Source organism: Balaenoptera musculus, chromosome 5, assembly GCF_009873245.2.
Source record: "Balaenoptera musculus isolate JJ_BM4_2016_0621 chromosome 5, mBalMus1.pri.v3, whole genome shotgun sequence".
In the NCBI taxonomy this organism is placed as follows: Eukaryota; Metazoa; Chordata; class Mammalia; order Artiodactyla; family Balaenopteridae; genus Balaenoptera; species Balaenoptera musculus.
Genome location: NC_045789.1, coordinates 65,149,837 through 65,166,492, shown reverse-complemented (window position 1 = coordinate 65,166,492; position 16,656 = coordinate 65,149,837). Strand labels below are relative to the sequence as shown.

At 35.1% G+C, this 16,656-nt stretch overlaps 1 protein-coding gene across 12 annotated transcripts in view; it reads right to left on the bottom strand.

Moving 5' to 3' along the window:
• CLOCK (clock circadian regulator) overlaps positions 1-16,656 on the bottom strand; it is a 128,627-nt gene that overhangs the window by 51,550 nt on the left and 60,421 nt on the right. For all 12 annotated transcript variants that reach the window (XM_036853605.1, XM_036853598.1, XM_036853595.1 and 9 more), the window contains 3 exons: positions 11,084-11,175; positions 5,604-5,693; positions 3,232-3,291 (listed from right to left, as the gene is read on the bottom strand). In XM_036853605.1, the coding sequence (XP_036709500.1) occupies positions 3,232-3,291; positions 5,604-5,650 (107 nt within the window). In that variant the 5' untranslated portion in view covers positions 5,651-5,693; positions 11,084-11,175. The remainder of the gene's footprint in view (positions 1-3,231; positions 3,292-5,603; positions 5,694-11,083; positions 11,176-16,656) is intronic.

Below are 16,656 nucleotides of genomic sequence, written 5' to 3'. Positions count from 1 at the left end.
TCAAAATATATGTGCTAAAGGAATAATTCCCACTGTTCTATGTGAAGCAGTAACTAGAAGCAAATTCTTAGTTGCACTGAGAACTCTTGAGATAAACACAATTATTTACAGAGCAATTAATCATTCCATAATACTTCTAATTACCTGCTTTGGGAAGTCAGATTTTAGAATTCCATTTTAGAAAGTACACTACTTTCCCAAAAGATCCCAAAAAGTCAGAGGATAATTCTATTAATTTAATTTTTTTCAGTAAAGAAGGAGCATTTATTCTGTATTAGTACTGGGAAAAAATACAACTGTTCAAACCTCTTAAGAAACATAACAGAAATTAACTGACTCCCTCACCAAACATTGAGTGCGCTTTGTTATAATGACAGAGACTGTGCTAATAAGGACTAGGGATACTAGAGAAAGATGCCCTTTCAAGAAATTCACCTAATACCTATGGAACCTCTTAAGTGTGCCGAATTGAGTCATGAAGGCTAAGTGAGAAGGGATGGTGGCGGGGTGTGAGCAGGGAATTCCAGACACAGGAAACTTGCACAAAGATGAAAAACCTAACAGGGAATTCCCTGGCAGTCAGTGGTTAGGACTCCGCGCTTCCAATGCAGGGGGCACGGGTCTGATCCCTGGTCATCAGGAACTAATGTCCTGCATTGCTGTGCGGTGTGTGGCCAAAAAAAAAGGGCCACACATCTATCACAAGTAGTTTCAGCATGGCCAAGTGTACCTAGTGTACAAGCTTTCTGTGCCCAGCTATGCTGGAGTTGGGGGAGGAGGGTGGGTGGCAGTTAGGAATAATAAGTACTGGAAGAAAAAATCATGAAGTTTTTATGCTGCACAAAAGGATTTAGTTTAATAGTGAAAGCCATGGGAAGGCACGAAAAGGTTTTAAGCATAGAAATGACTGACATGAACAGAACTGCTTGTTAAGACCATTCTAGCACCAGAGTAATGAAAAGATCAGTGCTTGGCAAAACAAATTCATTTAACAAATACTACTGGAAATTTACTGTATGCCAAACAAGACTGGAGGCCAGATGACCATTTAGGAGGCAACTGCAATATCCTAGGCTATAAACCATGGCAGTGGCAGTGTTAACAGAGCAGTGTGGGTCTGCGGGTTAACAGGCAGAACTAGCAATTCTAGGTAAGTCAGATTTAGTTTGGAGTGGGGAAGCAAAAGAAAAATCGAAGAGGATTCCCAAGTTACTGATAATGCTGTTTATCAATGTGTAATATAACACGAGATATTAGTTTCGGTAGACAGATGGTTTGGGGAGAATTTAAATATGGTGAAATTGCCTGTTTGATATTTTAAAGGACACATACTAGAGGAAGTTAGACATACAGGTCTAGTTATATTCCTCTAGAAAGGAGTAAGTAGGAAATAAGCATCTGAGAATTATTTATATATGAAATATCTGAAGACATGGGTAAAATTTAGAACCATTATTTGTTGTATATAAGTTAGGCACTACTGGAAACATATATGAAATTTCATTTAATTCCTACAAAGTAGACTTTATTATTTTTCATGTTACAAGTGTGACAACTCAGGCATAAAAGAGAATATGCCCAGGATCATACAGTTACCATGAAGTAATAATTCAAAACAGGCATCTTAACTCCAGCATAAGAAATATACAGAAATCAAATATCACTGCCAATTCTACCAGTGGATCACACCCATTAAAGCAACTTTATTTCATGTTACGTTCAGGTTGGACGTACTCAGCCCTTGTGATGACCTCAATAGTAACAGGCCACAGATGTCAGCGTTCAACATGGTCCATTTAATTCTGACAGCATTATTATGAGGCCTTCTCTTTCTCCAAAGTTTCCCACAGCCATAGCATTTTTGGTCCCCTAAAAACACGATCAAACCTTCAAAGTCTCTGCGAACAGAATACCCTTAGCTCACCTTATCCATCTCTAAACTTGGCCTTTAAATCTGTCCAAGTTAATTCCTCAAAGTTCTCCCTCTTCATTCAGGCAAGACTGATTATTCCCACCTTATCAGTGACTTTCTCTCTACCCTGAAATATTTTATAAGAACCTTCCCCCACTAGATTGAAGTTAAAGGAAAGGAGTTATCCGATATATTTTTAGCTTCAAATTCAGGTCTTTTTATTTCCTTGAATAAAGTTGTATAGCTTTCCTCAAAATCTTCTTCCCAGATATATTTTAATCATTCATTTAAGAATTTAGCAGTTTACCTGGTTATGTGAATATTTTTCTTATCCCAGTACCTTTTATTTTGCTAAATACAGACATTTAGGAACTACTACTTATTATATGTTTATCTTTTGTATCTGTATGTAAGGCTACAACACTCTCTACCCTCGTGTCTAAGCACCCAAGTAGTTCAATGTGGCTGGGAAAAAGCCATAAAGTATTTACTGCTTACCCTCAATGACTACAAACTTGGCTGCAATGCTCTCTGGACCCCTCCCCTGATACTGTAATCACCATCAAGGCCCGTATCTAAGGTCAAGCCCCCACCATCACCACCACGGCTCTAGATCCCATCCTGTCACCTACTTGATGATACCTCTCCATCAATTCTTCCCCACCACGCCCACTCTCCATCACCCACTTTCCCTTCTGTTGGAGAATGGAGGCATGTCAAAAGACACAGAAGCCCACCCTGAAAGACCTCCCAAAGGCCAAAGCTGGAACAAACTGAGCAACAGAATAAATAACATAGCACTGAAGTATAACCTAAAGTACAAAATAAATCATGAGTCCATACAAAATATACATGAGTCCATAGAGATATAAATAAATGGGAAAGAGACTTTTTTTTTTACAGAAGAATTTCAAAAATGTGTAGATACCCCCTCCTATGGGAGGTGAAGCTTAATTCCCCCATCCCTACTCTGAAGGTGTGTTATCCTAAATAAATTATTTCCAAAGAATAGAGTGGGTTAACAGAAAATAGTAACTACAATGGTAAATCTAGGCAAACCCTGCCTTAGTCAAGTGACGAAGGCTAACATCCCCAGTGATGTCATGTAAATATTATGTGCCATAATATAATGTGGTGAGAAGGGCACTTTTAGAGGATAATTTTATTTAATTTATAAACTACATACTGATACTCTAAACTCTTCCACCTTTCTAACATATCTAAGTTCTTAAGGCAGATAGATTTTGGAAATCACTGATTTACTATTACATTTATTTATTATTCATTTATTTACTATTTTACATCTGAAGTTGAACTACCTTTTTGCTTTGTCCTTGTCATCTTCTTCCACCAACCCATCAAAAATACTACCATCGTCTCTAAAAGAAAAAGAAAGTGGATAGAGAAAATAAGAGGGCAGACTCACTAAGCAACAGCAATACTAAAACAACGTATGAATCAAATCAGTTATATCCTAGGATTTTTGTAGAGTTATGGATTGCATAAATTCAAACTCAGTAACTACCAACCTGTTTTCTAACACATATAGACAAAGTTCAACTATGTTTTACATTTTAAAAAGTTTATTACAATAAACAAGAATTTAACTTTACCAGAGGTTAAATATCTTATTCCAAACTTTTAGTAACCAGTGAAAATCTATAGAAAGTCAGTATATTTGCCATTATATAAAATGATTCGCTTGAAATTATTTTTAATTATAGTAGCACATTTAAAAAACATATTTTCTGAGACATTTATAAAACACAAATCACTCAGAAACATCACAATATCTAGCATATTAACTTATACTGATATATTTTCATTCAGTACTGATTCATTTGACAAATATTTGTTAGCACTCATGTACCAGGCTCTGATCTGGACATGGTTACAGAGCAGTTAATTAGACATACAGGTCCCCGCTCTCATATAGCTTATTTTCTAGTAGAAAGAAACAAATCAACATGAAAATGTATGAATTTTATTTTTTTTTAAAAGGGGTGATGTTTTAATTACTGGGTGGTTACTTTAGTCTGAGTGGTTAGCGAAGGACTTGCTGAAGTGGGGACGTTTGAGCCTGAGATCTAAGTAATAAGAAGGGGTTGGTTATGGGAAGACCAAGGGGAAGAGCATTCTAACAAATGAAATCAAGAGCACTGGTGGCTACCTCCTTAATCTAAGGGGAAATAGTGAATAGTTGCAAGTGATATGAGCTTTTACATGAACTCACTATTCACTTCAACCACATCTTTCTGTGGCCTATAAAGTGCCTACGAGCCCCACAACTGAGATCATCTACAAATCTCGTATCATAGAGGTTCATGAGTAGACTTTTGGGGTTCCATGTATACAATGAAATTTATAAAAAATTCTGTATGTAAATGTACATTATTGAGAAGAGAGTCCATAACTTTCATGATATTCAGAGAGATAATGAACTCATATTAAGAACCACTGCTTTATGTCTGAACACCCAGATGTTGTCCCTACAGGTCATACTGTCTAGAATGGGAACTGACAATCATTCAGAAGCATAATGCCAAAATCATATTTAATCTCTCAGGAGTAGTGAAGAAACATCCTTTCTGAGGAAAAGACTACACATAGATTCCACCTGAAACTATAGCACAGCCCACATCCATGGCAGTGGCAGGCAGGCCTCCCTGAGGAAACTCCTTGCCCCTTAAGTCTTAAGCTCTGATAGAGTACATACCTTCACTATTTACCTCATAGAAAAGGGAGGAAAGCTGTCCCTAGATGTCAAAGTCACTTCTGTGCACAACTCTAGCTACAAAACTCTTAAAGAATCCCCTATGGAAGAATCACACATTACACTATAATAAAAGCACAGGAACTTTAGGAACTTTAGTGTCAGACCAATACAAGTCATAACTCCACCTTATTACTTACTATGTGACCTTAAACAAGTTATTTAACCTCTCTGGCCTATAGACTCCTCATCTGTAAAATCTCATGGAATTATTGTGAAGTTAAATGAAGTAAGACATAAAAAGTGCTCTGTACATTATCTGTCAAAGAGCAGGTATTTTTAAAAAACTGGTACTGTATTTCATCTAATTTAAGACACCACTGACTATAAGACTTACTATTTTATGTGCCACTATGAAAGAAAAAAATGCCACCAATTAAACTATAAGCCAATTGTAAGATGAATCCCAATGTCAGACATGTTAAAATGTAAAAAAATAAAAAATAAAGTCTTTAAATCAAAGAAACGAGGCCCATCCTTTTCCCAATAGTAAGATTTAAAGATTATAATTTCAACTAATGAAATCCTAATTATAGTCACCTCTCATGAGTCACAAATGCTAAGATGCTTAAAGGGCTGAAGTTAGAACCAATAGATAAGGAGACAGATGATTCCACAAAGTGCCAAGGAAACATCTGCAATTGCCATAATTTATTTCAGAGCAGTTCTGACCAAATCACTCAGAATTACAGTTCAAGATCCGTTCAGAACACAAGCCACATGCTGTTGACTTTGGCTCTAGATAATATACCTAACTTACTATTACATGAAATTTGCTCGGTACAGAAGGTAAATGTAACAGTAATTATGCTTAAGCATAATACTCCTTTTATCAGTTTGATATAGACCATTACTCTAATAGTGAATTTTTTAAATAGCTTTATATAATTCAAAATAAACAAGTCTCTAAAAACATACCTGTCAACAAGTGAGCTCATTTTACTACAGCTTACGGTAAACAACATAACATATTACGTTTTCGTCTTGTAGTAGACATTTGTACTTCTCCTTGGGTGGAAAGAAAAATAAATGGTCATTAGTTTTCTAAAAAACTTATGTCTACAAACACAGTAATTTGAGAAACACTATGTTTTCATAGAGACTTCAAAATGTTTTTGTTTCTACTGAAGGCTATAACATTATTTTCAAGCAAATATACTTAGCTGAGGCACATTTGAGGCTTTTTTTCCTTTTAAAAAAAGGACAACAGGGGAAAAAAAGCTGAAGACCACAATTCATTTTCTTTCTATAACAAAATAGTGGAAATTAAAAAGCCACTCCTAACATTCAGTATATATATTAGACTATGTAGGCTACATATGTAAGCCTATGTAAGTAGGCTATAATAACACCAGCTAGTGGGCAATAAACATTTGTTGAAAGCCTGCTTTCTGTTAAACAGTATAGTTAGTTTTGGAAATAGAAGGATGAGAGACACAATCACGACAGGCAAAAATCTGCAATTAAAGAGGGAGATGGATAACTAAGTAATTATAATAAAAGGGATGATGAAGGTATATTGGTCGGGGGGGGCAGTCAGAGGAAATATTCTTGATGGCAGTGAGTTTGTTAGGCAGTCTAGATTCTTGTTACTGAAAATGTGCTCCAGAGACCATCACCATCATCTGAGAGCTTGTTAAAATACAGAATCTTGATCCCAACTCTAGTCCCACTGAAGCAAAATCTACATTTTAACAAGGTCTTCATGTGATTTGTATGACCATTTAAGTTTGAGAAATAACAGACTAAAGGACAGGAAGAGGTAATAGTTGAAGGGATTCTAAGCCACAAGAAAAGCGATTTGCAAAGGCACAGGCATTTATGAGAGAGTGTCATATTTGAGAAAGTTTTCTCTTTAGAGAAAAATGTAGGCATATTACAAGTGAAAGTTCTAATTACTAGAGCATAAAGTGAGAGACAACAGGAGTGGTAAAGGGGTGAAGGCAAGTCAAGCAGAGAAGAGCCTTATTATAAAGTTTCATACTCACATCGAAGGGATTAAAATTTACTGCTTTAAAACTCAGTCATAAGCCTAAAATTTATCTCTCTATATTCTATACAGTTTTGCTAAAGTATAAAGCAGGTTTTACCCATATAAGATACTTATATCTTATAGTCATGAGTTAAATATTGAATAACCACCTTAACTCTAATAAATATCCTAACAGTTTTGAGGCATAAGAATTATTTTTAATTAAAGTTTAGAAAATAGTGTAAATTATTGTGTAACTCTAACTAAATGAGAGAATATTAAAGGATATGAGACTCTATAATACTCTATCATTGTTTTTAAATGTACATTCATGAGAGGAAGAGAGAATAACTCTTGATAAATGATGCTGGGTTGCCCATGTGGTTATGGCTGCAGAAGCAGAACTGTGAAGGGCTAAGAGTTCTTAAAAGATAATGAGTGGGGGAGTCAGGAAAAATAAAAAGAACTAACTCCAGGATAAAATAGTGATTTTAAGTGTCTGGGTCAACATCAGCAGATGGAACAGAAAATTACAGAATTTTAGAGTTAGAAGAGACTTTAAAGATCACCTAAGTACAGCCCTCTGGTCTAACAGACATACTTAGCATCATGGTAATAACAGAGGTTGGTTCTATCACTAGAACAAAAAGAACAATGCAAAGGTAACACAGCCAATTTGAGTGAATTAAAAAAAGAACAGTTTCAGTTTAAAGTTAAAAGACCAGATCTGAGCCTTATATGGCAGCAAGTATATGCTTGTTTAATTATCAGAAGGTAGAAATAGGGCAAACTAGAGGGAAAAAAAGACCCCAAGAATAAGAACTTATACTATATAGGAGAGGCCATGCTGACTATAAGGAAAGTGAATCCAAAACGCGTTAGAAGATAGACTGATGCTTTATTAAGCTATTTTACTTTTGTTGGTTAACAATATTTTTCCAAACACTATTTGTTGTCCAGCTAACTGAACAACATAAAACTATATCTCTGATAGTTCAGTCCAAGATCTTTTCTCTACTTTTCCAGCCAATTGATAGGCATGCTATATTTAAGGGAAAGATAAAGGAAGAAGTGAAATAGGCCCAATTAAGTACTCTAAAGCAACTGTTAGGAGATTCCTCTTGACTTCTTTACATGGTGTCGAATTAACTTTAACAAAACAAAGTGGTAATGTGGGAGCAGCCAAAGGTCTTGTGTGGGGTCTATCCTAGGACTCACACTTTCAGTACAAAAAAGACTAGGCAGAGTCACACTTGCTCATCCATAGATTCTAAGGAGTCATTTTTAGAAGACATGCGATGTCCCTACTCATAGCAAGGAATTTCAAGTAGATGATCTAATACAGATTAAATATTATTAAAAGTCTTTTTCCTTAAATATTGATATTAACAGACCACTATGGTATGAAATAATCTGTCTTTAAAAGGATCAGTTACAGTCATTGGAGCAAATGAAATGATAAAGGATCAAGTTACTGCTAGGAATCAAATGCTCCTTTACTTAAGCAACTTGAGCTCAAATTCAATGATATGAATTCCCAGCTGAGTAAGCACCACATTACTATTTTATCACAGTGGAGGGCAGGATGGCATTTTTTTTAATAAACATCATTTTAAAAACAAGTTTTAAAACATTTATCACATGGGCAGGTATTAACTAACAAACCTTCTAAGCAATTCAAACTTTGCAAAATATGGAAGCAGGTATGTTTTAAATTCAGCATGCAACATTACACATAATTAACAGAAAATCTCAGTGCTTGCCAGTCCATCTTTGGAAAAGGACTCTTACATCCAATATAACACATTCTGCATTAAAAATAAATTATGCAGTATCAGTATCTTGTCCTCTGAATCCCACCTGCTGTCACTTCTCAAAGCTTTCCATTTCTACATCACTAATTTCTCCCTCTATAACTGGAATATTCTATCAACATCTTAGTATTTTACCTTAAAAAAACAAACAAAACACAGACAAAAACTTCCTCGACCCAGCAACCCCCTTCAGGGACAGCCCTCCTTTTCTGCTCCCTTTCACAGAAAAACCACTTGTCAGAGTTGTTGTGTACAGTTGGTGTTTCAACATCTTTAATTCATTCCGCTCTCTCATTTTAAAACTTAAGTGTTTATTTTCACAAATGTATACTTGTTCAGAGTTTAAAGTATCCAGTCTTACAAGACTTTTTAAAAAATCAGAAGTCTTCTGATCCCCATTTCCTACTTTCAATCACTTTCATCTCTTTAACTGTTTCCCTTGATAGTTAACTCCCTATCTCTAATAACTTTTACTTTATTACTTCTTGATTCCTTCTGTTTTAGGTAGGATGCCTATACACTCCCAATTTATTTGAGCTGTCCCCAATGTAATTATTAAAAGTGCTTGCTTTTGCTCTCTAAAGTGTCTTTTTTTTTTAAGCCATCATCTACTGAATTCCACTATAAAAAATAATAATTTAGCTTTGACTCCCCCATCCTTACCTCATATACATGCACGCTTGCCCAAATTTCCAATACCGTGATTTTGGCTAGGTGGTTATATTCAGAGTTAACATTATTATGACTCTGTAAATACAATTCACAGTTAAGCCATATGGTATACTACAATTTTTTTTTTGGAATAGCTTTCCCTAGAGTTAATCATTGTTTTGTTTTGTTATTTACCTGGTTTTCTAAATACATACTTACAATTCAGCCCTAAACTCTTCCTTGTCTAAATCTACTCTTAATATTTTCAAATACATTAGAGATTCTACCAATTTAATCTTCTTGCAGCTATTTCTCCTGGCACCTTCTGACCTACCCCTACTGGGAATGGATAACTATCATTGGTGACCAGCTGTAATCTTGGGATCACTCTTCACTATCATCCTGGTGATTTCCTGGGTCTCTACGTAAGTTGCATTCCCTGTTTCTTGTATCCTACGGCTTCATTTTTAAAATTTACTTCTTTATTTTTGTTGAGTACCTCCTACATTAACTGCCCAAGAAAGGAAACATGGCAGATAAATTTTTTTGAGACATCACAAGTCTAAAACTGGCACTGGTCTATCCTTAATCAACAGTCTAGCTAGATTCTGAATACTGAGTTGGAAATCATTTTTCCCTCAGAATTATGAAGGGAAATCATTTTTCCCTTCTATCTTCAGTGGAGACACCCTTCTCCACTGTCTTCTAGTTTCCAGTGTGGGATCAAGAAGTCCAAAGCCATTCTGATTACTGATCCCTTATATGTGGCCTATTATTTTTCTTATTCTGGAAGCTCTTTCTTTATCTCTCCCTTAAATATAGCATGTCTATCAACTGGCTGGAAAAGTAGAGAAAAGATCTTGGACTAAACTATCAGAGATGTAGTTTTATGTTTAACAAAATTTAACAGTTATATGCCCTATTTTGGACTAATTTTCATATCTGCATTGGTCACTCTATGGGCTCTTTCTACCTGGAAATGTGTGTCCTCTAATTTCTGGAGAGTTTTGCTGAATCATTCACTATTCTGTATTTCTCCCCTCTAGTCCCTCTATTCTCTTTCTAGAGCTCCTGTTTTTTTTAACATTGGAGATCCTGGACAGATGCCCCAATTTTCTTATCTTTTCTCTCTCATTTTCTCTTTGCTTAACTTTCAACATCAGTATCATTTTTTAGCCCTTCCATTGAGTTTTCCATTTCTGATTTAATTTCTTATTTTTTTCTCTCTCATGTTCATGGATTTAGCATCTCCTCTTATTTCTCAAACTATTAAATGACAGTTTTGTGTTTCTTTCCATTTTTACCTGCCTACCTGGTCTCCATTTCCCCTAACTTGGTATTTTCTATTTTGGTTTGGTCTTTGACTCTCACAAAAGAGGCTTTCCTAAAATGTCTAGTGATCTTTGGCTACAGCTCATATTTAAGGATGGGATCCTGTGAACTTTATTGTAAGGATATCAGGTTGGGGCATTTCACTGAGGAAATTCTTTTTTTTTTTTTTTTTAAATTTATTTATTTGTTTTTGGCTGTGTTGGGTCTTCGTTGCTGTGCGCGGGTTTTCTCTAGTTGCAGTAAGCGGAGGCTACTCTTCGTTGCAGTGCGTGGGCTTCTCATTGCAGTGGCTTCTCTTATTGTGGAGCACGGGCTCTAGGTGCACAGGCTTCAGTAGTTGTGGCCCGCAGGCTCAGTAGTTGTGGCTCTTGGGGTCTAGAGCGCAGGCTCAGTAGTTGTGGCACATGGGCTTAGTTGCTCCGCGGCATGTGGGATCTTCCTGGAGCAGGGCTCGAACCCATGTCCCCTGCCTTGGCAGGAGGATTCTTAATCACTGTGCCACTGGGGAAGTCCTCATTGAGGAAATTCTTAATGTCAGTATCTTCAAATCTTTTAAGTTGGTTGTAATTCCCATTTTCCTGGGCAAGTGTCATTTCAAAGTACATTCCAAGATACAACCCTTTCATTACCTTTTGTATTTTGGGGATCTTTTGAACTGATTCTTCAGAAAACTGTAAGTTCAATGTATTCTTCTGTATGGCTGACCATCAGTCTCAGAATTCTGTTTAAACAAGAAAAACATGTGTTAGATTTACTCAACTTATACAGACATTTATCATGAAAAAGGTTTCAAAATAATTTTGAAACATAACAAAAGTTATAACTTTGTCACAAAAATATATTGGGTTTGCCAAAATGTTTGTTTGGGTTTTCCTGTAATATCTTATGGAAAAATCCAAATGAACTTTTTGGCCAAACCAATATATAACAAATGCTAAACTCTATAAATTGTCTCTAAAAGAAAATAACTTAAAAATAAAAATTAAAAAAACTACAACAATCACTTTTAATTCTACTATAGAAGTTAAAAGACAAAAGTATAAAAATAAGTACAGCTATAAAAATATGTTAATGAATACACACATATATGTGTTAATGAATACTCATATATAATGAATATAAAAAGATGCAATTTGTGACAGAGATAAAGTGTGGTGGGGGGAGTGAAGTAAAAGAGCAGAGTTTCTGAAGTTAAATTGTTATCAGCTTAAAATAGATTGTTAAATCTATAAGATGTTTTATGTAGACCCATGGTAAGCACAAAGAAAACATCTATACAGGATACACAAAAGTAAATTGAGAAAAGAATCAAAGCATGTCACTAAAAGAAAACAATGAAACACAAACAAAGACACGACAGGAAAAAAGTGACAAAAAGCTACAAGACAGACAAAAACAATGAACAAAATAACAGTAAGTCCTTCCCTGTCAGTAATTACTTTAAATGCAAATGAATTAAAGTTGCCAGTCAAAAGACAAAGTAGGTAAATGGATTAAAAAAACAAGATCCAACTACATGCTATCTACAAGACTCACTTTAGATTTAAGGACACACAGAGACTAAAAGACTGGAAAAAGAGATTCCATGCAAATGGTAACCAAGAAAGCACAAATGGCCATACTTACATCAGACAAAACAGACTTTAAGTAAAAAACTGTCACAAGAGACAAAAAGGACATTATATAATAAAACGGTCAAATTTATCAGGAAGATATAACAATTATAGATATATATACACCCAACATCAAAGCACCCAAATATTTGTAGCAAAGATTGACAGAAATGAACTGAGGAACAGACAACAACACAGTAACAGTAGGAAATTTCAATACCCCAGTTTCAATAATGGACAGAACCCTAGACAGAGAAGATCAACAAGAAAACGGATGGCTTGAACAACACTACAGACCAATGGACTTAACAGAATATTCCACCCAACAGGAGCAGAATACACATTTTCCTTAAATGCACAGGGAACATTCACCAGGATGGATCACATCAGGTAGCAAAACAAGTCTTAACAAATTTAAGAGGATTGAAATGCTTTATCAAATATCTTTTCTGACCACAATGGAATAAAACTAGAAATCAGTAGTACAAGGTAAACTGGAAAATTCAAATCATGTAGAAATTAAACACATTCTTGAACAATCAATGGGTCAAAGAAGAAATCAAAATGGAAATTAGAAAATATTTTGAGACAAAAGCACAAAACATCAAAACTTATGGGATGCAGCAAAAGCATCATTAAGAGGGAAGTTTATAGTGGTAAATACTACATTAAAAAAGAAGAAAGATGTCAAATATAAAGAACCTAACTTTATACCTCAAGGAACTAGAAAAAGCCCAAAGTTAGCAGAAGGAAGGAAATAATAAAGATTAAAGCAGAAACAAAATAGAGCATAAATAAAACAGCAGAAAAAAAGTGTTTTTAGCAAAGAACAACAAAAAGAGGAAACATTACAACTGATACCAAGTAATACAAAGGATCATAATAAACTATCATGAACAATTAAATGCCAACAAACTGGATAATCTAGAGGAAACAGATAAATTCCTAGAAATATAGAACCTATCGAGACTGAATCATGAAGAAACAGAAAATCTTAGCATACCTATAACTAATTAGAAAATTGAATCAGTAATCAAAAACCTCCCAACAAAGAAAAGCCAGGACCAAACATTCACTGAAGAATCATACCAAACATGTAAAGAAGAATTAATTAGCACCAATCCTGCTCAAACCCCTCCAAAAAATTGAAGGGAAAGAAACACCTCCAAGCTTATTTTGTGAAGCCAACATTACCTTGACACCAAAGCCAGACAGACTCCACAAGTAAAAACTACAATATCCCTGATAAATATAGATGCAAAAATCCTCAACAAAATTTTAACAAACCAAATTTAATAGCATATTAAAAGGATCATACACCATGACCAAATGGGATTTATCCTTGGGGTACAAGGACGGTTCCACATACAAAAATCAGTTAATGTGATACACCACAGTAAGGAACAAAGTATTAAAATCACACAATCGTATCAATTAAGGCAGAAAAAGCATTTGACATAATTCAATATCTTTTCATGGTAAAAACACTAAACAAACAAGGGATAGATAGCAATTTTCTCAAGATAATAAAAGCCATATATGAAAAGCTCCACAGCTAACATCATGCTCAACAGCGAAAAATGGAAAGCTTTTCCTCTAAGATTAGAGGAACAAGGCAGGGATGGCCACTCTCGTTACTTCTATTCAACATAGTACTATCTAGAACAATTAAGCAAGAAGTGAAAGAAATCAAAATTGGAAAGTTTGAAGTAAAATTATGTCTCTTCACAGATGACATGATCTCATATGTAGAAAGCCCTAAAGAGTCTAGCAAAAAAAAACTGTTAAAGCTAATAAACATCAAATAGCAGGACACAAAATAAATATACAAAACTCAGTTGCATTTCTGTATACACTAAAAACAAAACAATCTGAAAAGGAAATTAAGAAAACAATGTCATCTATAACAGCATCAAAAGGATAAAACACTTAGGAATAAATTTAATCAAAAGGTAAAATTTCTGGTGTGGAAAGAACTTCAGGAACTTGTCAGTTTCGGATAGAAATGTTCTTTCACTAACAAGGAAAATCAGGAATTGCTGTATTCTTACTATTTCTCATTGTAGAACTGAGATATCACTATAACATTCTCATTTTTAACATTCTTCTAAATCATGAGCTCCTTCAAAGCAGGAGTGAAGCTTCACTTATTCATCTATTATTAGGACCTGTCAGAATATTTGACAAATACTAAAAACTCAATAATCATTGTGAATAACTGAATTAACCAAGACCAACCCAACCTTGCCACACCAAAGTTAATGCAAAACTTTACCCTCATACTTTGCTTCTGACCCATCCAATGTCCATTCTAGAATTTTTTTTAAAAACCAAGAATTTGCTATATATGTAATATGACAGCAAGAAGGAGGGATATTTTTGATAGCAAAAAAAAAAAAGAGGGGGTATTTTTTAGTACAAAAAGGGATTTTTTTGATGGCAACAACAAAAAAATCCCTGGAGATTACGGACTCAAATAAAAGTAAGAGGTCTGAGTCAAAAACACCAGAGCAATAGAACTTAATTCCTAAAATGTGCATGAAGCAAAATTCAGATGCAGATCCTAGTGTCCTACTTGGTTTTAAGTACTTTGGGATCGAGTTACTCGTCAGAGTTAAAGCACCTAACAAATCCAGCATGCTGGAGGAGTAAGTATAGAAGTTAAGACCATGAGTTTACAGTCAGAAAAGCATGGATGAAAATCTTTGGACAATTTACTTAGTTATCCTAAGCCTCAGATTTCTTACCTAAGGCAACTGTTGTGAAGACTAAAGGATATAATATATAGGGATACCAATTATTAACCAGATAAACACAAATGGAAACTCCCCCTTAAAACCAAAATAAAAGGCTTAAATATTTGCAGCACTTCAAAAGGTTAATATTTTTATCATATAATGGTCTCTAAAAGTTATCTGAAAAAAGGTTAAAACCCAGCTAAAAACAAACAAACAAACAAACAACAGAGTATAACTAAATGAGGAGCCACGAAAAAAACAAACGGCTAATAAATGTAAAAATTATTCCTGGCTAGAAATCAAAGAAACGTAAGTAAAAACATATTATAGTTAAATATTAGTGATTCCTTAAAAATTCTACTTCATATATTTATCATTCAGCAAATATTTACTGAGTACCAATACAAGTAAGTGTCTGATACGACGCTGACTGTAGTTTGGAAATGGTGAAATAGACACAGCCACTACATTTGAGGCACTTCCCAGAGAACCCACAAAGTGCTCTCTGCACACACTGGGAGTGACAAAGAAGTTAAAGAAGCCTCCTGGAGAACTGATATACGTAAGCTGAGATGTGAAGAATAAAATAACAGTTCACCAGGCAAAGAGATAGAGAAATTTGATCTATACCAAAAGAACAGTATATGCAAAGGTCTGAAGACATGAGAAGGAACTGTGATTTTAGAATACTACAAGTAGTTTCCTATGATTAGGGCAAAAACCTAAGGACAGGGGGTAACAGAGGTTGTGGTAAGAGATGATAATGGTGAGGTGAGTAGATCGTGAAAGGTCACATGAAGGTAACTCCCAACACCCCCGCCCCCTCAACAAAGACATTGAAAGGTTTTAAGCAGGAAAGTGACATTAATAGACATTTGTTCTTTTGAACCATCATACTGGCTACAACACAGAGAATGGAATGGAAGGAGGCTCGACTAGAATTAGAGAGACTAGTAGAAGTAGAGCATTATAATAGTTCAGGTAAAATAATATAGAAGCAGAGATTATAGAAAGAAATATAGGAAATTTAATAGATCCTGAGATGACTAGACAGAATCTGGTGACTGATTAACAGAAGCTGGGGGCAGGAAGCAGTCAAGAATATCACTCAGATTTTGGCTTGGACACGTCTGTGGGTTGATAGGTAACACAGGAGGAGTAAGTTGGAGGGTAGTTGGAGGGAAAGGTGTTGAAAGCAGTGGCTAACATTTATTGAACATTTACTACGTATTGGGCACTCTCCAAAGTTTTCTCTCATTTAAGACTCAACAATCATATGAGGTAGGCTCTATTATTATCTCCATTTTACAGATGAAGAAACTGAAACACAAAGAGAACAGGTAAGCTGGCCAAGATCAGCAGTAAAGCTAAGATAGGAACCCTGACAGTTTAGCCTGAACTATGCTCTTAATCACTATGTAACAAATACCTCACAAACACTTTTAATGATGGATTCAGTTTTAGACATGTTATGTTTAAGATATCTATGGGACATGCAAGAGGAAAAATGTCCAGTAGGCAGTTGGAAATGTGGGTTTGGCATTCCGGAAAGAACTGGGTGAAGATGTAAAGTGGGAGCCATCAATGTAAATAGGTAAATTAAAGATAATGATTAGATGGGCTTCTCTAGGAAAAACATATAAAATTAGGGAAAAAAAGGCTAAGACTGAAACCTGATGAAAAATTAATATTTTACAGACAGGCAGAAGAGTAGCTAGTAAAATGGGGAGGAGGCAGAAAAACAATGTAAAGAAATGGCTCTAGAAACATTTCCTGGGTGTGAATTATGGACCAGCCCCTTTATTAGCTGTGAGTCTGAGACTAGTCACTAAATCTCTGTGCATCATTTTT